The sequence below is a fragment of the Alternaria viburni genome (assembly GCF_023758015.1).
Source record: "Alternaria viburni strain BMP 2772 chromosome Unknown scaffold_5, whole genome shotgun sequence".
Classification (NCBI taxonomy): Eukaryota; Fungi; Ascomycota; class Dothideomycetes; order Pleosporales; family Pleosporaceae; genus Alternaria; species Alternaria viburni.
Window position 1 is genome coordinate 538,972 of NW_026055774.1, and position 26,291 is coordinate 565,262.

At 53.2% G+C, this 26,291-nt stretch overlaps 10 protein-coding genes across 10 annotated transcripts; 4 read left to right on the top strand and 6 right to left on the bottom strand.

The window, feature by feature from the left end:
- Positions 1 to 40: 40 nt before the first annotated feature.
- On the bottom strand, positions 41 to 1,690 carry J4E79_003045 (uncharacterized protein; the record flags this gene model as incomplete). The annotated part of the gene is made up of 1 exon (XM_049351941.1): positions 41 to 1,690. One exon carries the CDS (start codon positions 1,688 to 1,690, stop codon positions 41 to 43), a length of 1,650 nt encoding a protein of 549 aa, XP_049213412.1.
- A 553-nt stretch (positions 1,691 to 2,243) lies between these two features.
- On the top strand, positions 2,244 to 3,640 carry J4E79_003046 (uncharacterized protein; the record flags this gene model as incomplete). The annotated part of the gene is made up of 2 exons (XM_049351942.1): positions 2,244 to 2,358; positions 2,478 to 3,640. The coding sequence occupies 2 exons, from the start codon at positions 2,244 to 2,246 to the stop codon at positions 3,638 to 3,640; spliced, it is 1,278 nt and encodes a 425-aa protein (XP_049213413.1).
- Positions 3,641 to 3,921: 281 nt separating this feature from the next.
- Positions 3,922 to 4,794, bottom strand: J4E79_003047 (uncharacterized protein; the record flags this gene model as incomplete). Its single annotated transcript, XM_049351943.1, has 1 exon — positions 3,922 to 4,794. The coding sequence occupies one exon, from the start codon at positions 4,792 to 4,794 to the stop codon at positions 3,922 to 3,924; it is 873 nt and encodes a 290-aa protein (XP_049213414.1).
- A 393-nt stretch (positions 4,795 to 5,187) lies between these two features.
- J4E79_003048 (uncharacterized protein) lies at positions 5,188 to 6,931 on the top strand (the record flags this gene model as incomplete). Its single annotated transcript, XM_049351944.1, has 3 exons — positions 5,188 to 5,316; positions 5,370 to 6,472; positions 6,535 to 6,931. The coding sequence occupies 3 exons, from the start codon at positions 5,188 to 5,190 to the stop codon at positions 6,929 to 6,931; spliced, it is 1,629 nt and encodes a 542-aa protein (XP_049213415.1).
- Positions 6,932 to 7,153: 222 nt separating this feature from the next.
- J4E79_003049 (uncharacterized protein) lies at positions 7,154 to 8,075 on the bottom strand (the record flags this gene model as incomplete). Its single annotated transcript, XM_049351945.1, has 2 exons — positions 7,154 to 7,538; positions 7,603 to 8,075. The coding sequence occupies 2 exons, from the start codon at positions 8,073 to 8,075 to the stop codon at positions 7,154 to 7,156; spliced, it is 858 nt and encodes a 285-aa protein (XP_049213416.1).
- Positions 8,076 to 8,564: 489 nt separating this feature from the next.
- J4E79_003050 (uncharacterized protein) lies at positions 8,565 to 10,220 on the bottom strand (the record flags this gene model as incomplete). Its single annotated transcript, XM_049351946.1, has 3 exons — positions 8,565 to 9,481; positions 9,540 to 10,000; positions 10,054 to 10,220. 3 exons carry the CDS (start codon positions 10,218 to 10,220, stop codon positions 8,565 to 8,567), a joined length of 1,545 nt encoding a protein of 514 aa, XP_049213417.1.
- Positions 10,221 to 10,772: 552 nt separating this feature from the next.
- J4E79_003051 (uncharacterized protein) lies at positions 10,773 to 14,434 on the bottom strand (the record flags this gene model as incomplete). Its single annotated transcript, XM_049351947.1, has 2 exons — positions 10,773 to 13,892; positions 13,943 to 14,434. The coding sequence occupies 2 exons, from the start codon at positions 14,432 to 14,434 to the stop codon at positions 10,773 to 10,775; spliced, it is 3,612 nt and encodes a 1,203-aa protein (XP_049213418.1).
- Positions 14,435 to 14,841: 407 nt separating this feature from the next.
- Positions 14,842 to 15,566, top strand: J4E79_003052 (uncharacterized protein; the record flags this gene model as incomplete). The annotated part of the gene is made up of 2 exons (XM_049351948.1): positions 14,842 to 14,943; positions 15,000 to 15,566. 2 exons carry the CDS (start codon positions 14,842 to 14,844, stop codon positions 15,564 to 15,566), a joined length of 669 nt encoding a protein of 222 aa, XP_049213419.1.
- A 51-nt stretch (positions 15,567 to 15,617) lies between these two features.
- Positions 15,618 to 16,575, bottom strand: J4E79_003053 (uncharacterized protein; the record flags this gene model as incomplete). The annotated part of the gene is made up of 2 exons (XM_049351949.1): positions 15,618 to 16,262; positions 16,324 to 16,575. The coding sequence occupies 2 exons, from the start codon at positions 16,573 to 16,575 to the stop codon at positions 15,618 to 15,620; spliced, it is 897 nt and encodes a 298-aa protein (XP_049213420.1).
- A 343-nt stretch (positions 16,576 to 16,918) lies between these two features.
- J4E79_003054 (uncharacterized protein) lies at positions 16,919 to 18,967 on the top strand (the record flags this gene model as incomplete). Its single annotated transcript, XM_049351950.1, has 6 exons — positions 16,919 to 16,984; positions 17,036 to 17,130; positions 17,178 to 17,936; positions 17,982 to 18,317; positions 18,373 to 18,563; positions 18,624 to 18,967. The coding sequence occupies 6 exons, from the start codon at positions 16,919 to 16,921 to the stop codon at positions 18,965 to 18,967; spliced, it is 1,791 nt and encodes a 596-aa protein (XP_049213421.1).
- Between the last annotated feature and the right edge of the window lie 7,324 nt (positions 18,968 to 26,291).

Consider the following 26,291-nt stretch of genomic DNA (forward strand, 5'->3'; position numbering starts at 1 on the left):
AGTCCTTCATTGCTAACGTTCAACTCTGCATCTTTGACGCCTACTCCTTGATCCCCCTCTCATCCCAACTCATTCCATAACTCTTAACCCTACTAAAGTAAAACGCACGATCGTTCTTCAGCCCAAACTCGGCCCAATCATCCGTCAACCGATTATAGCTCCAGTACCCTTGCCAAACCAGTTTGTTATTCTTAGCCCCTCTGCCCGCATTACCAAAATTAAGCGCCATCTTGTACATGTACTTTGGCGTCGCTCCCGGTTTCTCAATATGGACCGTGCCCTCTTGTTCTCCACTACCCGGTTCAGGTCCACTCATACGCCAGCGGCCCAGCACGGCGTCTTTCATCGGCGCGCTGGGTAGGTTGTGATGGTTCTTACGGATGTGTTCGGTGTAGAGATATGGCACTACGTCTGCGGGCTCAGTCGTGGTAAGTAGCGAGATACACGTCCCATCGCGGAGGAAGCGTAGGTATCGGAAGTAGGTTACGATGTGGATGGGTGAGTTCCAGGAGGAGGTTGTGGGCTCGGCTTGTCCTGGGCGCGTGTAGTTTACTGTGCTGATGTAGCAGCCGTTGAAGCGGATGCGCGGGCGTTGACGGAAGAGCACGCGGTAGGTGGGGTAGGGGGTCGGCACGAGAAGTTGGGTCAGAAGTGCTGGAGGGAGTGGTTCAGACTCAGGTTCTGTCTCTTCGCTGTCGGAGAGGTCGAGGTTGGCGGTACCTAGCGTGATGCCGCCTGCTTGGTCGTCTTCGAGGGGTTTCCCGCCTACTTCGCATGACCAGGTGTAGTGCATGGACGCGAAGCCGTATTCAGGTCCGATAGCAAGTCGTTTCCAGACGCGGTCTTCGGTGGTTACTAGGTATGCAAGGCGTTTGCATACTTGGGCTAGACGGGCAAATGATGCTATGTCTTGTACGGCAAGTTGCTCCAGAATCTCCACGATTATTTCTTCTGGGATGTTGGAGATCGGGCATGGAGGCGCGGGACTGAATTCTGTTGGTGGTACTTCGCCGAGGATGGCGGTGCTGGCGTATTCGCTGATCAAATTCTGATACGAGGGCGAGAGGCCATGTAGGGAGTGGTGGGCGGTATTAGGCACTGTAGCAGAGGCATTGGATGGGTTGGGGTCCTGGGGCTTCGGAGCAGCTGATGAAGCCGCTGCACTTGCCGCTTGTGCAGCTTGTGCAGCTTTGAGTTTCTTGAAGTATGAGGGCGGGAAGTACTTTGCCTTGTAGGTCTCTTGGACTCCCGAGTCAAGCTTAAACGCCTTTCTGTATAGATCGACGCTATCACCCAAACTACCTTGACTCTCTTTCTCTACGGCTTTCTCATAGTGTTCTAATGCCGATCTTGGTTCTGCCTCCTCAGCAATAGCGGCAGCGGTCTGGGCACTGGTCTCGTCAAGTCTCCGGCCATGTTGCTTCTCGCCCAGATTGTGATACGTGTATGAGTTGACTTCGTCACCGCCTTCTAGGCTCAAACTTCGAGTACGAGTGTGATGTTGAGCATCCTGCGCGTTGCTTTTAGTTGGATGGGGTTTGCCAGTGGATGAGGAAGTAGCGGTGGGCTTTGCGGATGCCGACGATGCAGGCGCCTTACCCTTGGCCCGGGCAGTGACTTCCTCTCTCCATTTCTGGCGGAAAGACTCAAGCTCGGCCTCGGTGTTGGTGGGAACGTCCTTCTGGTCCATGGTAACAAACTTGGCCAATATCGGTAGTACTTGTCGGCTAGATGCGGTATGTCCGAAGTCGCAGGTGTCGATGGCAATAGGGCGTGCAGGGTACAATGCAGAGGCTAGCAGCAGGCTTTTAGTAAGAATACATGATACAACGGAATGTGACTCAGGACAATATTCCGCTCACAGCGATTAGGCGTGCATGAAAGGGCCTGTGAAGCCACGGCGAGGCGATGAAGGGCGCCACTCGATGCATGATCTAGCCCGGCCCCATGCGCCATCTGATAAGCCAACGCCCTTTCCTCTGACTTTCGGCCGGCGGTCCAATCACTCGGCGGGGGCGCAACGTGGGCGGCGCGGGAATGACGCGCCAAAAGTGCGTAGTTCCTTCCGATAATTAAGTCCTTGCGTCAAAGCTTCCCGTCGCCTTCGTCACCACTTGTGCCTGCCTATCACCCCAGAAAACAATGCGAACCACGCCCTTTTTGCCCATCCAGCCCTCTGCCACCACCACCCTCACCGCTGAGAGGTAACACGTCGTTCCGCTGCCATCCCGACCACCGGCACCATGGCCACGGCCACCCAGCGAGCCGAGGAAGCGGACCCGAGCGGTGTGGGCGATGTGTCGCTCGGACAAAAGATGCTGTCGGCTGTGTCTGGCAGTGTCCTCACGTCGTTACTAGGTATGCAATATCTGCACATTTCTTCAACATATGTCTTTCCGACTGCGTTGTTCTTATCCCGTCTGAACTCTGCACATTTGGGTACTCGCATCATGGAAGTTGATACTAACACCCACCAGTCACACCCCTCGACGTCGTCCGCGTACGATTACAATCACAAGAAACCGTCTCGACCACAGCGTCACGGCCACGCGGATACAATGGCGCCACACTCACTCAATTCCGCGATCTGCCTCCGAACCTCGGCATATCGTCGTGCTGTAGAGAAGTCTTCTGGATGAATAACAAAGCACCTTTCTGTGTGGCGGGGCCTACCATGGCACCCATCAACCCCGCCGATCTGAGCTGTGCGGTGGAGGAGGTCCAACGGAAAACAATAAATAGCACATGGGACGGGCTACGCAAGATCGCACAGAATGAGGGTCCGCGGACACTCTGGAGAGGACTGTCGCCCACATTGGTCATGGCAGTACCTGCAAACGTCATCTACTTCGCCGGATACGATTGGCTACGCACCGCACAAGCTTCGCCCCTACGACAAACCGTATCCGATGCCTACATACCATTAGTGGCAGGAGCGACTGCGCGGATACTCGCTGCGATAGCGGTAGGCCCGATCGAGATATTCCGAACGCGAATGCAGGCAGCGAACTCCACTGCCACCGCCGCCGGCCACTTTCGAGACACAATGGACGGACTGAAAGACATGGTCGGCAACCAAGGAGTCTTCAGTCTATGGCGGGGCCTCACATTGACCCTCTGGCGCGACGTACCCTTCTCGGCCTTCTACTGGTGGGGTTATGAAGCCACAAGAAATGTTCTGACCGACCAACGAGGACGGAGAGAGGCAAGAAACGATGGTTTCGAGTTCCGGATGGGCCGTGGTGAGGAGAGGGTACGACGAAGAAGCAGATCTCGAAGTCAGGAAAACCACAGAGACACACTAGTCGATAGCTTCATCGCTGGTGCTACGTCAGGAGCAGTCGCGGCCTTTGTCACCACCCCATTCGACGTCGGAAAGACAAGACAACAAGTCGCGCGGCACATGGGCGAGACCGCTAAAGACATTGCGAACTCGACACGGCCAGAAGACCAATCCATGCCACGATTCCTGATGCACATCTACCGCGAGCAAGGCATGCCAGGTTTGTTCAAGGGTTGGGCTGCCCGATGTCTCAAGATCGCACCGGCATGCGCCATCATGATCAGTTGTTACGAGTTTAGCAAGAAGATGGCCCTGGATATGAATGAACGACGAGAACGAGAGCGACAGGACGCATGATCTGCTACACTTCACACCACCGACCCCGGTGCATTCTACACTTCGCACCGAGCATTCACGTTTTTGGCTTCACATGTTTTATGATTATTGCATAGCGGCGCATTAGGAGCATGATGGTAAAACCCACTCACACTTGCATTGACGGCGTTTGATGCAGACATTGGGCGGTCGTTCTTTTTTTGAGCCGTCAAAATGGTCCACAGCGATACCAGCGAGTACGTTTTGCGCATAATACATGCAGCAATCCATAATGTAAAACACCCATTACTATTTAGGTTAATTTATCCTTCAGTGATATCCCTGTCCAGATTCTCCAGGAATCCCAGAAACGCCTGCTGACACTGCTCCGCTTGAGTGACATATATCTCATGTCCAGGGCCCTCGACAAGCACGAGCTTGCTTCCTTCGATCTTCTCCCTTAAAGCTTTCATGTCTTCGACTCTCACGGCAGCACTCTGTGTCGGTGACAGAATCAACGTCGGCACTTTTATCCTCTCCAACCACGGTCTCGCATCCAACGTCGACAGAAACTCTGCGTATTGGCCCAATCCCCCACCGTCACTAACAGCAATCTGTTCTAAATACCACGGAAGATACTGCGGATCCGTCACAGGGATAGTCCCCGGAATGCGCGACAACTCCTCTGCCCAACCCCGCGACCCAAGCTCCCTGCACGCCGTCGGCCAATCCTTCCTACCGAAAGCGAATAGCCGCAAAGCCACTGGAGGTAGATAAGTCGGTGTAGAGCAAACAGTCAAGCTCAGCAGCCTCTCTGGGTGTTTCGCCGCGAATATCTCGCCCAGAATGCCCCCTGTCGATTCGCCGAGGAAATGCACTCTCTCGACATCAAGTTGATCAAGCGTATCAACCATTTCTCCTAGGATCGTCTCTAGAGAGTAATCATACACTTCCGAATCTTTCGGGTAACTGGAGTGTCCATGGCCTCGCAAGTCTCGTCGTATGACGCGGTATTTGCGAGATAGAACAGGGATCCAGTGGTACCAGAAGGCGGCGTGGCGCCCGAAACCATGTTGTATCAAGATTGTTTCTCGCGATTTCCATGGGTCGGTGAAGTCATTCAGGATGTAGTGGGTTCGTTGACCGGAAGGGTGGTGGATGAATGTTCGGCCGGGGGCGTCGCGTTCTAACGGCATGTTGAGGAAGGGGTGTTGGGTGTTGCGGCTTTCGAATCGTTCTCTCCTCAATCCCTTTCACTTTTCAGGGATATGTGCTCATTCCCAACCTTTTGCTCACGTCCAATGCCGACTTGGTCTCACTAGGATCATGTTGTGGTATCCTGGGGTACAGCGGCTTGTGGGGCCCATGTTGCGGGGAAGCTGCAGGGTCCACGGACTACCTAGATATACCCCAACTCTTGGAATATACAGCCTCACCAATAGCTGCATCAAATTTTGGAAGATCTGAAGTTAAAGGCTGTATCAATAGAACAACAACATTATAGCTCATTGTCTAGGTGCTTCAAGATACCTAGGTATGCTTTCAACTGGTTGAACATTTCCTCCATCTTCACACAGCAAATAACCACCATGACCATACTCGACATTGTTCAGGCAACTTGGCAATCCTCTTTTGTTGTCAAACTTGGGCTTATTGCTACAACACCAATACTTCTTCTCTTAACCATATACTTCATCGTCGTACCCAACGCCATCAAGGTAACATACTCCATGAGTTAGCCCAGCTCATATTCCACTGACTCGGACCGCAGGACCCAAGACGTCGACATCTCCCACCAGGTCCCAAGGGTCACCCTTTCGTCGGTTCCCTCTTCGAACTTGCAGACACCGAAGCCGTCCGCGAGAAAGCCATCGCCTGGCGCAAGCAGTACGGCCATGTATTTCACACCAAGATCGGCGGAACAGACTACATCTGGCTCTCCTCACCGCAAGCTGTAAAAGACCTCATGGACAAGAAATCCAACATTTACTCCTCGCGCGCGCCCGCTCCCATGGCACAAGACGTTTTATCAGCGGGCCGCCGCCAACTCTTCATGCAATACGGGCCCAGATGGCGCAGCATCCGCAAGCACAGCCATGCGCTCCTGAATTTGACAGCAAGCACAAACTATCAACCGGTGCAAGACTTTGAAAGCAAAGTCTTGCTGCAACAACTAATGCGCGACCCTGCTGATTTCATGTCCATCAACCGCCGCTACTCCGCGAGCGTGATCATGCAGGTTACCTACGGCTACCGGATACCAAGCTGGGATGATCCGCTCATAAAGCGCATTTATGGAGTCATCGACCGTTTTACCGTAAACACCGCACCAGGTGCCTGGGCTATAGATTCCTTTCCTGCGCTAGCTTCACTGCCGCAGTGGCTTTTCGGGAACTGGCGCACCCATGGACAGAAGCTGTGCGAACAAGACAGTAAAGTGTACCTCGATCTGTGGAACAAGCTCAAGGAAGACACGGATGCCGGTGTAGCGAAAGATTGCTTCACGAAAACGTTTTATCTGAACGGGCCTGAGAAATCGGGGATTGATGATTTGGCTGCCGCGTATACCTGCGGTGGGCTTATTGAAGCGGGATCTGAGACTACGGGGTCGACGCTGAATAACTTTGTGCTTTGTATGGTACTGTTTTCTGAGGCGCAGAGGAAGGCACAGGAAGAGTTGGATAGGGTCGTTGGGCGAGATAGGTTGCCGACGTGGGAGGATGAGGAGAAGTTGCCGTATGTGAGGAGTGTGATCAAAGAGGTATTGAGGTGGAGGCCGGTGAATAAGTTTGGCATGCCGCATGCCAGTAGTGAGGATGATTGGTATGAGGGGTGGTTTATCCCCAAGGGAAGTGTTGTTGTGTTGAATTGGTGGTATGTTTTCTCTTCCTTCCCCATCGTCTTACTGAGTGCTGTTTGGCTAAATCACATTGTAGGGCGATACACAACGATCCAACGCTCTGGTCTGACCCCACGGCTTTCGATCCATCTCGCTATCTAAACCACACCGCGTCTGCGGCACATTATATGAACAGTCCCGATCCTCTGGAGCGCGATCACTTCACATATGGCGCGGGGCGGCGTGGATGTCCTGGTGTCCATGTCGCCGAGCGCTCGCTCTTCATCAACGTATCGCGCGTACTTTGGGGGTTCAACCTCAACAAGAAGAAAGGGAAAGATGGAGGGGAGGTGGAAGTCAATACGAAGATGGAGCCAGGGTTTATGAGTGTACCAGAGCCGTTTGAATGCGATATCAGGCCGAGGAGTGAAGCGCATGCCAAGGTCATGAGGGAGGAGAGCGAGAAGGCAGAAAGGGAAGGACTCCATTATTGACGTGTTTAGTTTGCTGTTTGGAGAGATGATAGTTATAAGACAAGTTCCTTATTTATCAACTCGGCCATGACACATGATGATCTTGATCATCGTTACGTTGTCGTATTGATGGATAATCAAGATCATAATGTGTCATGGCCGAGTTGGTAAAGGAGAGATTGTGCCGGATCTAAAAGGTCGAGCCTACCAAAAGTTGAAGCTTCGATTGAAACAAGACTATTGCTAGTATCCCGCCCTCTTCGGGGGCTCCTTGTACCCCACATCCCAGATCTTATCACTCTCCAGGCCAATCCACCGCTGACTCTCATTCGGATAGTCAACCTGTTGTCTAAAGTAGATATTCTCCTGTGATAACTCCACCGCCTGGCCTGTCAAGTTATCGTCTGCGAGGAAAGCGTCCATGGCCTTGTTCACTGTCGACAAAGGTGTGATGTGCTCTTTGGGCCAGCGCGCCGCGACTTCTGGTGGACAGAGATTTGTGGGGATGAAGGCAGGGCAGATTGCGTTGACGGTGATGCCTTCTTTGACGAATACAGGGCCCGAGCCGCGGCATAGACCGATCACGCCGTATTTGCTGGCGGTGTATTGGGGGCATTGTGTCATGGCGCTGATGGTCTCGTTAGTCTCTTGAGTCTCTTCGAGCACTGAGAAGTGTGGGGAAAACGACTTACTATAACCCTGCTGCACTGCTCGTAGCAACAAACTTGCCCTTCCCTCCACCTGCCTCTTTACTTCTCCTGACATAATACTTGAACAGCCACAGTCCCTGGATGACGGCCTCAAGATTGACCTCCATAGTCTTCGTATTCAGCTTCTTAACCAAGCCGTCCTCATCCAGCTCCTCCTTCTCCATATCCTCAAAGATGTTCTGTCGGTCATCGATACCTGCATTGGCATGGCAGAAGTCCAGACGGTTGCCGCCCCATTCATACGCGCGTTTGAACAGCTGTGCTTGCGATTTGTAGGATGAGACGTCGACTTGATGGAATATGGCGTCAGGTCCAAGGGCACTGGCTACGCGCTCGCCGGACGAGGGATTGAGATCTGCGACGACAACTTTGAAGCCTTTGCTGTAGAGGTGGGTTGCGACTGCTTCGCCGATGCCGGAGCCGGCGCCTGTCACAATGGCTACGGGTTTCGACATGTCGATTTTGTGTGTCGTGCTTCACCAGAATTGAGATCTAAGGTGTTTACAAGAAGCAATCCGTAGGTTTGTAGGAAGGAAGCTACGATACGCCGTCACACAAGCGTGGTATGCCTTACTACACCATCGCTCTCGCATCTGTGCCGATCGGAAACATCGTCCCGGCTAGGCTGCGCGGCAAACATCGTCGTCGCTGTGGTTATGGGGCGTGGGGATGTGCTCGAAGACCCCACATGCTGCACGTCGGGAGTTGAGGCCAGAGCCGAGTTTACCCCGCACTAAACTGTATGGGGCGTGCGGGGGTGAAAGCGCTCGGTGGACACTCGCGAGCGACGTGCATGTTCGTTTTCGGTAAACTGATGCCGAGATGCATGAGAAGATATGAGATGAGCATCTACCACGCAACCTTTGCTACTGTCGTGACAGAACAAGTAGAGAACTCGGGTGCTCGACACGAGTGTGGCCGACCAGACCTTAGAAGCTCTCACGCTACTTCCCAGCGACGAACAAATCCCACGCCACACTGACCTCATCTAGATCGACAGCTCCTTCTTGTCTCAATGTCTCCAACCTGTCAACATCGCTAGAGTCGGGCCCATATATCTTAGTCTGACCCTCCGCCCAAGTACCACCAGGCCTCCCGTACGCAAAAGTCACAAAATCCTCCGCGACTCTCTTGGCCGTCATCTTTGCCTGATCAGGTATATGTTCATTGAAGTTCTGAAATAAGAACACTGCGTCCATCAGATGCACGCTCTTCCCCTTGAACATGCCGTCCCAGGAATTCGGCTCAGTAAAGAGATACGAGAAAACCCTCCTCTTGAAAGCGCGAGCATAGTACTGTGCCGGAAGCCTATATGCGATATCCGTTCCCAGTTCAATGATGGAAACCATGGCCTCCGCATCTGGAGTCGAAGGTGTGATCTTGTATTCAGATAACACGGCTTGAGCGACCGGGGATGAGAGGTTGCGGGAGAAGGATGTATGGATTGCGGATGCGATGCCAGGAAGGCGCGAACTCAGACCCATGAAATAGAAGACGTTTCCATCGTCTGCGCACGAGCCGATCAACAACTCCTCGCACCGAGTGTTGTTCAAGCTCTGGAATGTACCACTTGATAAGTTAGCGAATGAGGGCGCTTCGGGGATCATGTCACCATCCAGGTATGGAGCGAGTGGAATCTTGATTGGTATCTTCTGGACCAGGTCTTCGGGACTCATGGCAAGTAACTTCTGAATACGATCATGCGTGGAAGCGTCTTCGAGTCCCAGGGCTTGCAGAACAGCCTTGTAAGACTTTTCGGCCACAGCGGGTGAGAGTGGTTTGAGCATGAGTGGTGTCCCAGACATGCTGATCCCACGTCTGAACAATGGTTCTTTGCAACTCAGATGATGCAATACGGAGGCTGTCTCACATTAGCACACTCGCAATCCACGTTGAGATAACGACTTGTAATAACATACCAGCACCGGCACTAACCCCGAATACGGTAACATTTTCTCCATCACCTCCAAAGCCACCGATGAACTTCTTCACCCACTTCAACGCACACCTCTGATCTCTTAGACTGTTGTTCCCCAGATACCCATCGCTTCTCAACTCCTCACTCGTCAGGTTCCCCGGTGCCCCCAGTCGGTAATTCACACTGACGACAACTATTGGCATGCCAATATCGGCGCTCATCTTAACAAGACGTGCAGGATCCCATTGCGGCCAAGAGTTTGCGCCCATAATGAGGCCGCCGCCGTGAATGAATACCATGACTGGCAGGGCACTGCCGGTTTCCGTGGGAAGAGACGGGACGGTGATGTTCAGATTGAGACACTCCGAGTGGGACATGGGAACTTCGGGTGCGGTGCCGACGGTGCATTGGATCAAGGTGGACTGCTCGAATGTGCAGAGGTCTGGTGCTGGGGCGCGTGGTCTGGTGTAGTTAGTATGCAGCCCTGCAGGATGGAAAGCAAGAGGGTAAATTACCCGTATCGTGTAGCATCGACGATTTTGTTGCCATACGAAGTGATGAGTTCGGGCGCTGCGAGCCAGTTCTTCACCTCGGCGTACTTGATTCCGAGATACCTCCTCAATCCATCTTCTTCTACGCCCACGAAAGACCCAAAAGTTGATTCCAGGATAGTTTCTCTCATACCGGCATTTGGAGACATTGCAGAAACCACGACGGTCTTATCTACTCTGCCCTCCAGGACACCATCCTATTTATATGCACCTTCCTCATCCACGCACGGTCTCTTTACATTTCTATTATCCCTCATCCACCTAGCGTAATCCAATACAACAGACACGGCGTACCAACGCACTAACCCGCCAGGACCAAAGGAAGCGGGTTCTTAAGGCGGGCGTAATCCTTCACGCCAAATTGAGCGAAGCGCTCACGTGACGTCGGCCGAACTCCACGGAATCTGTATACTAAAACACTACGCTATGACCTTCGTCACGTGTGTTGTTGGTACTGTTGAGATTGCTGCCGCGTTCTACTCGGAAGAAACTTGATTATACCTGGTAATATGCAGAGATGGTGGTATTGATAGCGGACTAAGGATGCAAGATATGTTAGCGTAAACAATGCGCCGTGATGCCTGCATCGAAAAGAATACTTTGGTTTGAGTATTGCTTCCACTGAACTACTCCTTCGAAAGATATCCTATATGTCTTGTCACTATCGTCCACCACTCGATAAACTATGCCTTAACCTCAACGCTCTTAACAAGCTCCCCACCCAACCGCTTAATCTCATGCACAATACCCTCTCTATTCGCTTTAATCTCAACGTCATCCTTCTTGCCAGCCACGAGAACACTGTTCCATCCAGGCTTGACCTTCCAGCTCCTCTGCGCAGTGACAACCGGGTTCCACAGCCCGACGATCTTGTCCAGTGTCTCCGGGTCCCAGAACCAGAGCACGGCATCGCCGTAGATTTCTAGTAGGTCTTGTGCGAAGAGCTGCGGGAGCGGTGGTGCGGCCGGTGATGAGCTGGTCGTGGACTTCTGGAGGTCGAGGTTCTTGAATTTGGGAGTGGGTTTGCTGGATTTGGTTTGCTTGAGCGTGTGTTTCGGGGAGATTATTATGGTGATGTCGAAGTCGGAGATACCGGGCGTGAAGAGTGCTTCGGGCGAGAATGTGTTCTGTGACTTAGCAACATCTTTGCTGTTGTTGATATGCTTCAGCAGACGGTCTTCGTCCGCTCGAACAGCCTGTGTAGCCGCCTTTGCCAACGCCGTTAAACGTGCAGCAACAACCTTTTCAGGCTTCGCTTTATCAGTCCAGGTTGTGCCCTCTTCGTCAAGGTTTGTTGCAGCAAAGAGCACAACGCGGTTCATGGCTGGATCTATGCGACGCCATGCTTCGAAGCGCGTCCGTAACCGGTCGAGATCTTCAGACTTCATGCCCTTAGATGTGGTGTCCTCCAAATCTGCGGGGTTTGCGGAGAACGTTGTCGAGAAGTCGACTATCAATGGGACATGTCTCCAGTCCCATCGGCTTATCCAAGACAAAGCTCGTAGGAAGCCAGTAGTTGCGGTCGTGGGTACAGGCCATGGGTGCGGCTGCAGGAATGTGCGGATGACGAGAAGCTCAATAAGCTCAGGCGAGAAGTGCGGAGCCAGAAGATGCGATGCGAACCACTTCTTCGTCAACCGTATGGCTGGCGAGAGGGCCAAGAAACGGGTACATAATGTCTGTAGTACCTGCGAATGCATAGGGGACTGAACAAACTCGCGCTTGTAGAGTGCCAGGGATGCAGCAGCGGATTCCCTTGATGGTCCATCCAATGACTTGTCCTTGATCTGGCGGTCGAATAGCGTAGGTTCACGGTCGTGGTAGATGCGGATACGGAATGTGAAGCCTGCAGCGACGGTAACATCGAGGAATGCTTGGTTCTGCGCTGGTTGTGACGGATTTTCTATGCCCACGCGAACAACATAGCCATTTTCAAGCTTAGATAGAAGCTCGGCTAGCCTGAGCAGGAAAGCGATCTTGGTCCGTTGTATGGCGCACAAATCGTCCGGCCAGCGACCAGAACCCTCGAATTGCAATACGACAGAGGCGGGAGTATGGCCTGCAGCAGGAACGTCAATAGACGCATATCGGAGTTGTGGGTCGGCGGCCCTCAAATGGCGAAGGCGAAGTGGGAGCTCTTCCAAATCTCGAATGTCCTTCTCCATAGCACTGAAAGCGTTCATGATGGGCAAGAATGGCGCGGTCCCAGATTGTCCTTGCATGCGACCAGCTGGTATGAGATGTCCGAACGAATCGCTCGAGAATTTGGCTGATTGCGCCACTTTCTCACCCACGTGTTTGCCAAGGATGTAGAGTACGATCTGTTCGATCACGGAAACAGATGCGTCTTTGACAGCCCAGACAACACTCTCAAGAATGCTGCCATCTTTGAAGCGCCTGAGCTCCGCCTTCTCGCCCCAGAATTTTCGGAATGCTGCAGCTTCCTGTTTGTTCTCAGCAGAAGGACCGTGGTCGACAGTGCGAGTGGCGTTGGCGGGATCAGTAGCGAAGTTGACAAGTATGCTTCTGCTTTGCTTCTCCTGGGGACGTCGCGAGGATATCGACCACGACTCTTCTTCGGGCATGGTAAATGACAAAGCCGAGATGCGGTCGGTAAGCGCGCGAGTCAGACTATTATGTACTTTCTTGCAAGTCTCGCTGACGCGTTGGTCATATTCCTCACCGGCGTTTTCGAGTCCAAGCGACGCAAGAGGTATCTCAAGTGTGGCATCGTAACGGTACTTCAACAACTCCGTCTTCAGAATGAATGCCGCGTCGAAGTGATCGAACACAGAGTCACTGAGCATATCTACGGTAGCTTTCGCTTCGGATCGTAGACGCGTGTAGGACCATGGTGTCATCTTGAACAGGATATTTTGTCCACGAGGGCCATCGAACACGACAGGCGCAGTCTCGGCCTTGGGTATGTTGATGTTTGTGGCTTGGAAGATGAACGGTTTCTTCGTGAGATCACCTCGGGACAAAAATTGCAACGTCGACTTGAACAGTTGATAACTGCTGAATCCTGAAGAGACAGATTGTGCGCCGGTGCCAGCGTTTGGCTGCAGTAGTATAGCCATGATCGCAGCCCATTCGAAGTTTCCGAAACCTCCTTTGCGAATCTGACTACCGAAGCCACGCTGCTTCAGCCAAACACGTCCAAGTATACAAGCATCCTTGAACGCATCAGCTCTTGAAGCGGTGCCGTGAAGAAGCTTGAGGTAGGCTGTGACATTGGCATCCGATTGTAGTGTGTTGTTGTAGAATGGCGTTGGAGTGAGTGTCTTGGTGGAAGCTTCGTCGTCGCTGCCTTTTGGTCGCACGCAGTTCGAGGTGGGCAGCAGTTTGTTTGACGGAAAGGTGTTCTCCGGTACCGCGACCAGGATGTTGATCTGGCACTTGGAGCTCGAGAAGTCGTCCGCGTCGCCGTTTCCGCTCGGTCGTACAACTAGGATAGGCTGAAGCTGATTGCCGTTCAGTAAGTCGAAGGATGATTGAAATTTGTGTTCCTTCGAAGCCTTGATGCCAGCAGCCAGGCACGCCAGATAGTACGAGCGCTTGTAAAAGTATCGGTGATTCAGGTAATCCTTGTCTGTGAACAGGCTCCTGGGCATTGTCACAACCAGATCAATTGACATCCCTTCGTCGTGTCGAGTCGCGGTTTTGAGCGGGTAACTGCCGGTCGCATTGATGCTCGCAGGTCGTTCGTACTGCAGCTTGTACAGGGCGTCTTTGGGAGGGCGAGGACTGGGGAACGGCACCGCGACACCGGCTGATTTAAGCGCTTTCTCGGCTTCAGCAATCTACGGTTGATTAGCTTGTATTGACCCCATTCGAAGCATTCTTCACATACTGGCAATGGCTCGCGGCTGGGTATCTGCTCGATGATGGTCTTGAGGGTGCGCATCGCGTTCTCTGCGGGAGCTTCCTTCTTACCGTACTTCAGCTTGACCTGGTCGAGCAGCTCGTCGAGCTGAAGCTTGAACATGTTCGACTTGAAGGATTCCGCAGTGTATACGCCGTCTTGCAGGCTGGGCGCAGATCTCTTGGGCGGCTTGGACGCGCTCGTCGCTTTGCCGGCAGTCGTCTGCTTTCTGCTCTCGTGGACGTCCTCTTCTTCTTCAAAGTCGTTTGCTTCCTCCCCGCTCATATCCTCATCATCGTCGTCTTGGACCTCTTCTGCGCTGTCCATCTCCGCATCGCTGTGGTCGAGCGCATCCTCGGCATCGCTGCCATCCAGCGCGACTCCACCGTTGTCGCCGTCGAAATCGGCGAAACTTCCTTCGCTGCCGTCCTCCGAGTCGCTGTGCTCGAGCTTTCTGCGTTTTGTCGCGGGAGGTGCCATGGTGGTGGTTCGTGAGGTGTGAGCGCATGCGACGCGAAATTTCTCTGGAACTTTTGGGAGCGGAGGCTTATCGATAAGCAGGGATTAGTTATGGCGCGTTTACATCACACCCACCCCTCTTTGACAGCTCCACGAGCTCGTAACCTGGGCGCGCTTGCCACATGTACACCGGTGTACTTGCTGTGCATGCATCATGAGCTCTTGACACACATAATCGCGTTAGGCTCAAGCTTGTTCTGGTCTTTGATTATATGAGCATACCTCTGTCTAACTAAATCATCCCCATTCGTCTTGCTCCCCTAGTACTGCTTTCCACGGTGCCTCTTTCCACTAAGTTCAACCGCGTACGCGGACCTTCCCTCTTCTTCAAGCCCCAATCTGTAACTGCACAGAGTCAAGCTTTCAGCATGGCTTGGCGAAGCTCTGGGGCGACTAACGAAGCTCTAATTACCAACCTTGTAAAGAACAAGCTGATCCGGTCTGACCGTGTTAAAGATGCCATGTTACGGGTAGGGCTGCGAATGTTTGATGAGCCAACATGTTCAAGTATGATAACAGTCGCTAGGTTGATCGCGCGCACTTTGCCCCAGCCAAACCGTACGATGACTCTCCTCAACCCCTAGGGCACAAGGCCACCATCTCCGCACCACACATGCATGCTTCAGCGTGCGAGTCACTCCTCGACTATCTCGAACCCGGGGCCAAAGTCCTGGATGTCGGTTCTGGCTCGGGCTACCTCACAGCTGTCCTCGCCAACCTCGTTGCGCCCAACGGCACGGTTATTGGCATCGACCACATCCAGCCGTTGAACGACATGGCGAACGCGAATATGGGCAAGTCAGAAGATGGGCGGAAGATGTTGGAGTCGGGACAAATCAAGTTTGTGACTGGTGACGGGCGAGAAGGATGGGCCGAGGGCGCGCCGTACGATGCTATTCATGTTGGGGCTGCAGCAGCTGTGCACCACAAGGCGTTGACCGATCAGCTGAAAGCTCCGGGCCGGCTCTTCGTTCCGGTCGCGGAAGGCGGGACGCAGCATATCTATGTCATCGACAAGAACAAGGACGGAAGTCTCGAGCGGCAAAAGTTGTATGGTGTGCAGTATGTGCCGCTGACGGACGCGCCCGTGTAGGCGGAGATGGGATTCGAAGGGTAGCGTAGTCTCTATAGCCGTCTTGTATCACTACCGTCCTACCAGCCCCTCGAACAACTCATCCCGTCTCCTCCGTAGTTCGTCAAGCCTAACATCCAGTTTGCCCACCTCTTTCCTGGCCGCCTCTTTGTCCGCAGGCAAGCCACCGAATTCTGCGACCTGCTTCTCCAAGCCTTCTACGCGTTCTCGAAGCTCATCAAGAGCCTTCTGCTGCTCCAGCATGTCGGTTATAGCCTCGGCAGATCCAACGTTCTTGGACCCCGGCGTCATGTTGCGCGATTGCGACGACTGGAGGGACGAGAGCTTGTCTTCGTGTTCGCGGATCTTGGTGCGTAGGTGCTTAACCTGACGCGTTTGCTCGGTCGTCTGGCGCTGGAGGTTGGACGGCGTTGCGAAGGCGGGGTTCGTTTGGAGCTCGTGGAGCTGGGTTCGAAGGAGAGCTTGCTGCTTGTCCAGGTAGCTCTGTAGCGTGTGGATGTGCTGCAGCTGGTTCGTGAGGTTCTGCGAGGCGGTCGTGTGCTGTATGAGAGCGTGCGCGATGCTCTCGGGGTTGGCGGTCGGTAGGTTGAGAGCCACAGCTGTGGATGCGAGTGCATCGAGCGCTTGCTCGCCTTCGGGGGTAAGGCTCGCTTGCAGCCTGGACAGGATGCGTTCGTCGACTTCGTTCCTTGGGACCTACCGTTGTGAGCAGGGTGCTCGGTGCGCGGCAGCTGATGCGGACCTGCAGTTCTCATACCTCGTCCAGCTCCTTCAATGCCTCCCTCTCCAGGCGCTCCATGACGGTCCTCTCCTCGTCGGCGCGCTCATTTGCCATGGACAGCTCGCGGAGGACCTTGAGCGTCTCCTCGTTGCGCTCGAACGTCGGCACCGTGCGCCCGGCATACTTGTACGACAGCCATGAGTCGATGTGCGCCCAGTCCTGGGCTTGTGCGCGCTGCTGACGCGCTTTGGAGGGCGAGAAGAGGTCGGAAGGGGTGAGGTTGTCCATGGTCGTGCTCGCGGTGCTCAGGTGTCTGGCTATCGAGAGCTAGGCTGAACCCTTACAGAAGAAAGCAACGCCAAAGTGGGGCCAGTGCGAGGTCGAGGGTGCATATGTGGATGCGCTGACGTTCCGGACTGCCACTGCGACGCGGAGGAAGTGACGCTGCATTATCGATAACCTTAAATTTCCTACCCAAGTGCCGAAGTCGGAGCTAATCGGCTTTTGGAATAAGCCATGGTGCAATTGGGGAGTCATTGCGCCATTACATCTCATTTACCTGCCCCGTTACTGGTGTCTTCGCTATTCTCTAGTCCTGCCTTACCACACTTTTCTCGGTCGTGCTTGCAACATGTCGCCCATGGCCCTGGAAAACGATGTAGAAGTCGGAGAGAGTCTGCCGCCGGCAACTGAGCACGTGCGTCCAACTTCACTCTTGACTACCACACCATAGGCTGATAAGAGGCAGGCGGTTAGTGTGTCACTGCCGACATGGCGGGCAAACGTTGGATATGAAGAGGGTGAAGAATGGGTCATCAGCAAAATGAAGACTGGCTACCCTAGGTACTGTGTGGCGAGACAGATGGCGAACGTATACTAACCACGACAAGATTCTTCATACATAAGATCATACAAGCCTTTGCGGCTGCAATCGTCGAGAAGCATGGGAAAGAGGGAGAAAGTGCAATGCTATTCCCCACAAACACCACGGCATCAAGGTGTCAAGACTTCTTCTTGCGACAAGCACCAGACCTGGATGCGTCACAAGTTCGGATTCTGGATTTCGTACCGGCAGCTGAAAGAGCTCGCTCTGACGAATTGCAAATTATCTCACCGAGAGTATCAGCCGTCCTCTTCCCAAAAGATCGCTTCAGCATCGCAAAGACATTTTGGCAGCACTCCGGAGATGGTGTCTCAAGTCGTAGAGCAGAGTATTGCTCTCAGCTCTTCAAGGAGGGCATTTTGGTAGAGGCTTCCACTGTCAACCAGCCAGCAAGAGTGTGCAAAGGACCCAGACGGTATCAGAAGCAGACGTCGATTGACCTGGGCGCTTCGGACACATCCACCAACGGCAACGGAGAAGTGCAAGATCCTTCGCAGTTCGTCGAAGAAAGATTCGGACGCAACTTGGATCTCTCAAAAACCAAGAATGCAAAGTTGGCCATTCGAAGGCGCATTGCAGGTTCATTAACAGCGGACGTCAGCTTGACGGAAGCAATGACCCTGGATCATGACGCGGCAAGGAAGAGGCCAGTAGCAGGCTTCTCCGAAGATGACGTCTATCTGTACCCCACGGGAATGAGCTCCATCTTCAACGCTCACAGGAATCTACTCAGAGCAAAGGGCTCAAAGAGGGCCATCGTCTATGGGTAAGCTTTTCAGTCTCCGCGTCTGTACCACTCTAATAGCTTCAGCTTCCCATACATCGACACCTTGAAAATCACCGAGAAGTTTGGTCCCGGCTCACAGTTCTACGGCTTCGGCTCATCAGAAGAGCTGGACGACCTCGAGCAACGATTAGAAGGTGGCGAGAGATTCGTCGCCCTCTTCACCGAGTTCCCTGGAAACCCGTTACTCAGATCCCCGGACCTAGAGCGCATACGCAAACTAGCCGATAAGTACGACTTCTGCGTAGTCGTAGATGAGACGATTGGCAACTTCATCAATGTCAATGTTTTGCAGTATGCGGACGTTGTCGTCAGCAGTCTGACCAAGGTGTTCAGCGGAGACAGCAATGTCATGGGTGGAGGGTGAGCATCAATCCTGGCCACTGACGAAAGACACGCACTAACATGGAATGTACAGACTGGTGCTCAACCCCAAAGCAAAGAATTACGCCCTCCTCAAGCGCACATGGGAAGAAGACTACGAAGACAACCACTGGGCCGAAGACAGCATTTTCCTCGAGCGCAACAGCCGTGACTTCGTCTCAAGAATCGATCGTATCGGTACCAACGCCGAAGCCATCTGCGACGTACTCAGCGCACATCCTCGCGGTACGTATCTTTTCCACACCTGATCTCTTTCAACCAGCACCCATCTAACACAACCTCCAGTCAAACAAGTAAACTACCCCAAAACCTCACCAACGCGCCCCTTCTATGAGAAATGCCGCAACCCGTCCGGTGGCTACGGCGGCCTCCTCTCCGCCACCTTCTACACAAAAGCCGACGCCATCGCCTTCTTTGACAACCTCGATACAGTGAAAGGACCTAGTCTGGGTACAAACTTTACACTCAGCTCGCCGTATGTCATTTTGGCGCATTATGGCGAGTTGGATTGGTGTGCGAAATGGGGCGTGGAAGCGGATTTGATTCGTTTTAGTGTTGGGTTGGAGGAGACAAGCAAGTTGGTCGAGACGTTTAAGAGGGCGTTGGATGCGATTCCTGCTGCAGAGTAGTATTTGCGTTTGGAAGCCGTTATCATTGTGCGAGTAACAATGCAAATTGATACGACATGGCATACTCTGCATTTCGAGGCATTGGCTGCATTCGTGGTCTTAATCTGCTTACCTCGGCGGTTCCTTCCAGTCTGGGCAGTAACGTGTAGTTCTCTCCTTATTTCGCTTCTTCTGGCAGCGACGAACATGAAACGCAAGGTCGTTCCTTCCGACTTCCACCTCCTTTACAGATCCGCGAGCGACGAAGCAGCAGCATTCGCTGCTCACGAGGGATGGTGGTGTACATTGAGAGCATCATTCACTTCTTGATCAGCCAGTGGATATTATGTGTCATCACCAGTGTGGGCTACGCGTTGACATGACATAGCTGGTGGTAAGATCAACGCACCTGCTACCGGGGTTGACTCTCGCATTGATGTGTTCGATCTGCGCGGACGATTCCGTGCACTTCAGATCTAGACTGATTGACGGTTTGCATGACATTATCCAAGCATCGATCGACAATTGCAGTGTGGGTATGCAGATTCTATCTTGTTGCGAGCGTCATACTGCGCTGCTCCACAGTGAAATCCGATGAGAGATATCGGCTGAGGCATTGAGTGTCGTGGGTTCCAATTTCAGTGTACGTTTTTCGCGTGAGCGATCAGTCGTCGAAGTATCGTCATGATGCCACTAGTCGAGGGAATCTGATCTTGTTCATTCAAGATGAATACAAAGTGTCCGACAAGAATGTTCGATGGTGTGTCACCAAGGCAGAAACACGTCATGATGGGCTGATGACAAAGGATTGGATGTACGATATCGCGGTCATCTCTGCCGTTGATGGAGAGCGCAGTTGCAACGAGTCAGCAGTAAATCCGTGTATTCTTGATGGAAACCAGTTTGGGTGTAGCCCCTCCCACCCCATCTGTGACGTTGCAATAGTGATCGCCACAAAGATTACCCATAACACTCACGCCTGCTTAGGCGTGTTCTGCGGCACACACTTTTTCATCCTTAGGGCCCTGGTGTAACCGAAGTATCGTCACCCTTGACTTCCTCCCGTATGGGTACCTGTGGGCCCGGCGCTCATGTCGCAAACACTGGTCGTTGTAGTCCACGTGCATTCATTGGTTCGCAAAACCTGCCTGAGCTTTTGCTCGACGGTAGGGCAAACCGTGTACCTATCCTGAGGCTCTGGGGGTCTGGGGCGGATGGACGCTTCCGACAGCCCGAAGTGAAGCGCAGTGCGGTGGGCCTAAGAGGGCTGTGATTTGACGTACTCATTTGCGAAAGCGAGATCTGATATAGACTAATTTTGGGAATTGAATGAAATTTCTGAAGGATAGCTGTTCGTTGCTAAGATCATGTTGAAGTATGATGAAAGTGACATGTCACACGTCTGTGTGGGTACCTATACAACTGTTGTGTTAACGGTTCATCAACACATCCGCCAGGTGTTGCTACTACTAGTTGTTGCAAATGCGTAGACTGTTCTATCCCAGCAACTCAAGAGTGCAGGCGGGTCCCCCCCGCTTGTAGAAGTATGGGTGAATAAGTTACTTGTCACTGGCGCTGCGAACCTGCGAGGAATCCACATCGCTTAAAGACGCCCCATGGGTCGCTATAGGCTCCATGGTAGGGAAGCTATGATCTCCAAAGTTGAACATAGTGTGACCCATTAGGTGTAGGAGGCATCGTATGAGGAATGTGACAACTGTGATTGTAGTGCGATAACGGTAGTGCGGAGACTACAGCCCCTGCGCCCGGCCAGGGCGATCCTAGATCATCCTGGTTTCGCATGAACATCCAAGATTCGCTCCGTGCCATGGCAGGTGCATCGTACCATCTGATCATTAGGCGTGCCAGCGGCTAGAAGTTATACGTTGATATAGTTGCATCCAGGGCTGAGCCTCAGGTGGCGGGGCGTTAGGACTCAGGTCGCCGTCATGTGGTCGCCGTTGTGTTAACGCCGAACAACAACGAAGATGTCGGCGAGTAGGGTGCGGCTCAGCAATGTCTTCGTTCCATAAGCGGCTATCTCGTGTATTGAGGCCAATGTTCAGTGGTACGAGCGCTCAAATGAGGTGATGGGCCTGCATGGATGCCAGAGCTAGGATGAAGCCGAACAGTTCCAAGGTCGCTGCCGGCGCCGGCAGGCATCTTTTGCGCGGTCGCGGATGGACGAAGTCGGCTTAAGTCGACCCCGACGCAGTGGATCCACGCACAATTGACCCGCTTCGAAGTCGAGAACGGACGGGATCTGATTTGTGTTTTTAATGAGAGGCTGTTCAGGAGGGAAGCGTAGAGTCGCAATTGGAGAAGCGACGCATGGCTGCGACCAATCAATGAAACCTTGGCACTCGTAGTAGCGGCTACGACTTCCTTCAGACAGTAGCTGTGCTCGCATTCATTGCTTTGGCCGCAGTTCTGAGGAGCCGAACTCCAGTCTCCACAACTACATCAAGAGTCGAGCTGTTCGTAATGTGGGCCCGCGATGTCTACCGTGAACGGCGGCACCGCGTGCCCCTCCGAAACGCGCGGACACCTCAGCATCCCACCTTGGCTTCAGTCACACTCCTTCGAACTCGCGTACAGAAAGCCACACAACTTCTTCTCGAGCTTCGAGATGGATTCCAGAAGTTCCGACAGCGTAGGCCGCCTTATTCTCGTCGTTCACATTAACGGCAGCGCTTCCGAAAGACAACGGGCCGCTTAGGCAGTGCCCAGCACGTGCTCGGGCAACACTGCAGCGAGCCAAAATTAGAACCGCTCAATGAGCTGTGCACCGGCAGAGCATGACACGCGATTTGGGTTCATGAACAGCATACTCTCGTGGCTCTCGTGGCAGTGCCAGTAATATTCGAGATGAAGCTGGGCTTACGCCACTCCTCTTTCGACTGCATGTTACCCGACAACACCCACATTCTGTCTATCGTGCGTTATTGCGACCCACCCGCGGCTAACGTAGAGGGATCTGACAGGTCATTCCTTATACCAGACTCAACGCGGCATGGCTCCTCGTCACAGGCGCGGGATCGTGAGCGCCACCAACCCTCTGCTTGGTGAATGAGGCATCCATCCACGCCAGTATTCGTGGCTTCGCCAACACTACTTGCGGCGATGGCATCACTCGCTAATTGACAGGGGCTGGCTTCCGGACAAGTAGTGGGGGTTATGGCGAAGACATCGTCGGCAGACTAACAGGCATACCTGCTTTCATCCATCCTAGACAGAGTCGCGCAATTCTCGCTGGTGCGTGGGTACCCCGGCCCAGACCTGCCAGGCACCCATCGCGGGTGCACGTCCTGTGGCTAGTCAACGGTCGGAGGGCTTGGGTTCGATACCAGGATACGGATCCTTCGAGGCTCCAACCAGTCCGCAGCCGCAAAGCCGGCTCTGTTGCTGTTGGATCATGAAGCTCAGATGCTCTGTTCCTGTGCGTCCAGTTTCCCCCATGTAGGGCGCAGACCATCAAATGTCAAGGTTTGATACGTGATTCTGCCTCGCAGTCAAGTCGCCATAAGGCTGGTATAATTCCTCCCGACGGGCCGTACTCAGGAACGCAAACGTACGTCAACCCCACTGGTACCTTCCGCATCAAATGTTGCCTTTCCATTATTGAACATGACCGATCGGTCTCCCAAACCACATCAACCCAAGACGACGACCATCTCACGAAGACTTAGGGACCGTGCCGACCAGAACCTATCTGTTCAGCCACCAGAAATTCCACAAATAAGAGGAGCTCGCTCCCACCGTGCCGCAAACTTGCAAACGCCCCGCCACAATCCCATTGATTATCAGACGCCCGGGTCGCACCCACTTTCGCTAGCCTGGAATACTTCACACGTTCTCGAAGACATTCCACCTGACAGCTCCTTCCATTTATTGACCTCTCATCGAGATACGTCTCCCGACTCGTCTCTTGCGCAAACAACATATTCTGCACACCACGAGCCACTCCAAGACTCCAACCCAGGACTTGCGCATAGCGTTAGCCCACAGTCGCTGCGCACTCCGCACAGCCAGCCCAGCCGAGCGCTGACCTTCTTCCCATCGCCATTAACGTCTGTTTCTGGTAACCACAACCTCGAGCTACAACTGCCGGTTGACGTCGGACAGTCGGACGATTCGTTCTTGGAACTGCAAGATATGAGGTATATCACTCTATCAGCCCTCAAGAATTGAGCCTGTTCTAATATCGACAGCACCTTGGGCTTCATGATGCCATCTTCGCAGTACGGAATGGGCCACTACGGCTCTCCACAGACGTCTTACTCGTCGGGCTACCCACCTCTTCAGTCTTACGCAGAACCAAGATCATCAGCGTCAAATCCATACAGCTCATCCTATGCTTCGAGTCCGCTGCCCAATGACAGCCAGCAAAGACGATCCGATCAACATAACATTCTACCGCCTTATCAGCCTCAGAATCCATCTCTTCCACGTAGCCCCTACCAACAGCACCAGCCCGTTGATTCGATGCGAGGACATGCATCTCCGATGTCTTCTACGGCCCATTCCTACTCCTATTCGGCCCCGCACAATAGTGTTCCGAGCCAGTCGATGGGAAGCAACTCTTACTCGCCGTAAGTCAAATTAAGCGCCTAGCAAAGCTTTCCACTGATTGAAGAAAGTCCACAGCCGTACCCTCCAACTACTTATGGTACTAGCGATTATCACCACCCACTGCCGACTATGTACCCTCCAAGTTCTACGACACCTGCCGCGTATCCATCGTACGAGTCTTCGCAGAGTGGCCCGCCGGCTGGTGGTCCAGTACCTGCGCTATCTTCATCTCCAAGTACGCAGGGCAGTGCAATGCAGCCACGTGTTGTGAACTCTAGACCGAAGCCCCAATGCTGGGAGCATGGGTGTAACGGACGGCAGTTCTCTACGTTCAGTAACCTTTTACGACATCAACGAGAGAAGTCAGGGACCGCCTCGAAAAGCTCATGCCCTAGGTGTGGAGCCGAATTCACGCGGACTACTGCAAGAAACGGGCACATGGCGCACGATAAGTGCAAGCCAAGAAGAGCGTCTGAAACGAGTGGGTAGATGAATCCTGTATCTCATCGCTCGATCGATCTAGAACTATCCAGTTCAAGGACAACCAAAGAAGGTGCTGGTTGAACTAAGTGTAATACCCGAGCACCAAGTGTCACGGTCTGGCTAAAGACATTAGGCTTCGCCTCGATATCGTGCAGCATCGACACGCACAGGTGGAAGCATGCCAGCTGGCGACCATACCAATGTGTGCCGCTTCCCAAATCGGAATTTGGCCCGCAGGACACCCGAAGCTTCCAAAGGGCACACTTTTACGCCGCAGGAATCGTAGCTACGACTTGTCTCGTACGCTTTAGACTTGTACACAGTCCCGGCTCCGTCACATTTCGTGACATTAGTGTTTGAGCACCAGGCTTCCAGCGAATCGCTCAACAGTCATCAGTTCCTATGTATATAATGTTTGCAAGCAAGCGCCTGTTCTTAATGAAGCCACGAATATACAGCTTCAAGGTCGCAAAGACCACCATCTCTTCGTATACTTGGCCAAATCGCTACAACATGGCCTTCTGTACACGGTCTCATCCCAATCTCAACTATTTGAAAGAGCGCGTATGTCATTTCCTCACACCCAACGTCGGACTCCTTCTCCTTCGTACCAATGAGACTGGATTACGAAAGAAGGCGTTGACCGACCCGTTCGAGGGATCGCGGGAGGATTTGGAGGAATGAGGAAAGCAGGAACATGGAGTTCCTGCTGGTTGAGGGTGCCCCTGTAGCTTTTCCCTGCGATGTATCCGACCACACGGGTCACGCAAAATCATCGGTCAGCACCTCTTCCCTATCAGGGTCCAAGAGCGAACAGAGCACCATGGCCGACGCTGTCCCGCACGGCATGCTTCGGCAATGCCGCGCGAAATCGTGCGAAAACTCGTACCTTAGACTGGGAAGGGAATTTTCCCGAGCACCTCTACGATTCAGCATTCAGCATCAGATCGTATGGTAGTTCCAGTAGGTTTGCATCACTGTAATCTTAAACATGACTTGCGACTGATTTCACAACAGAGCCGTATGTCCATGACTGATGCTCTACCCGAATTCGATTCGATGCCTTCTCGATGCACACCAATTATCACGAGCCGGTTTCACATGCATTAGCCACAAACACGCGAGCCAGGCTGCCGACTGACCTCGCACGGCTTTTCTCAACTTTGAGTAACGATCAGTCTAGCGGGCCGTTGTCGCCACGACTTAGTGCGGGAAAAGCCTTGTAAAAAGCACCCACCGCTGTGGAGAAGGACCAACCATGTAACAACGAACCGAAGCTACCGAGAGGCGCCACTAACGCGCAGCGCACTATTCGACAATGGTTGTCAAGTGGACGACTGTGGTCCGGGCAATTGTATCTCATAGGAACCGTGCCATCGGTACAACAGCGGCTACGATACTGGTGGCCATTCGCTCCTCATCTCCATGTTGACATCACTGGGCAGCGGAACAATAATCCGCCATGCGAATGGTCCCTTGTTTCGGAAACCGACAACCGCGTAAATGGGCTTTCAGCACCGGGTTACAGACGTACATATGCATATATGCCACTCTGGGATACACCGGTGACGTGGATATTTCCGGCTTTAACGTACAATATGCAATCAAACACACGTTCGGTGGCTTACTGGTCGCTCGCACAAAGTGTGTGTGATTGAAGCTTCGACGTGCATGCTGCCAAGACAGCCACTGCAGCTCAGAAACGCGTCTAACGCTGTATTACTGATCAGGAAAATGAGTATAGAGATCATTATTCATGTTTCGCCCTGCCTCTGCGGCGCGGGACCCGCACTGACACACAACACAATGATACGCATCCGACTCTAGGACAGACTCGTGGCCCAAATCCGATTTGCAAGGTCATGTCTCTGTCGCTTGGCCTTGCAAACCCGGCAGACTTAGCGTATAGTCGGAACCGAGTCGCTGGAACCACCCCTTGCTCATTGGCCCCTTACCGCTTTGGAGAGGGATTGTACCTAACCACGCGGGATTTCGGTCCAATTCAAGCACCGGGAACAATGACGTGAAAGGGTCCTCGGCGGTCCATCATGCTTCGCCCCCACAGCCAAGCGCGTGCCCGACACGTCTTTTGCTGACGTGTGGATGGAGCTTGGAGAATCGCCAGGATGATCCGGCGGGGCGCGGCTGCGCGGGAAGGATGACAGTCACTTGATCCCTCAGTGTACTTAGCAAGGATGAGACAAGGGGAGCACGAAGTACATTCATTCGGCATCACGTGAAAACCGTTGTGTTTGGCTCAGATCTCAGCACCCTACAGGCGGCTAGCTAC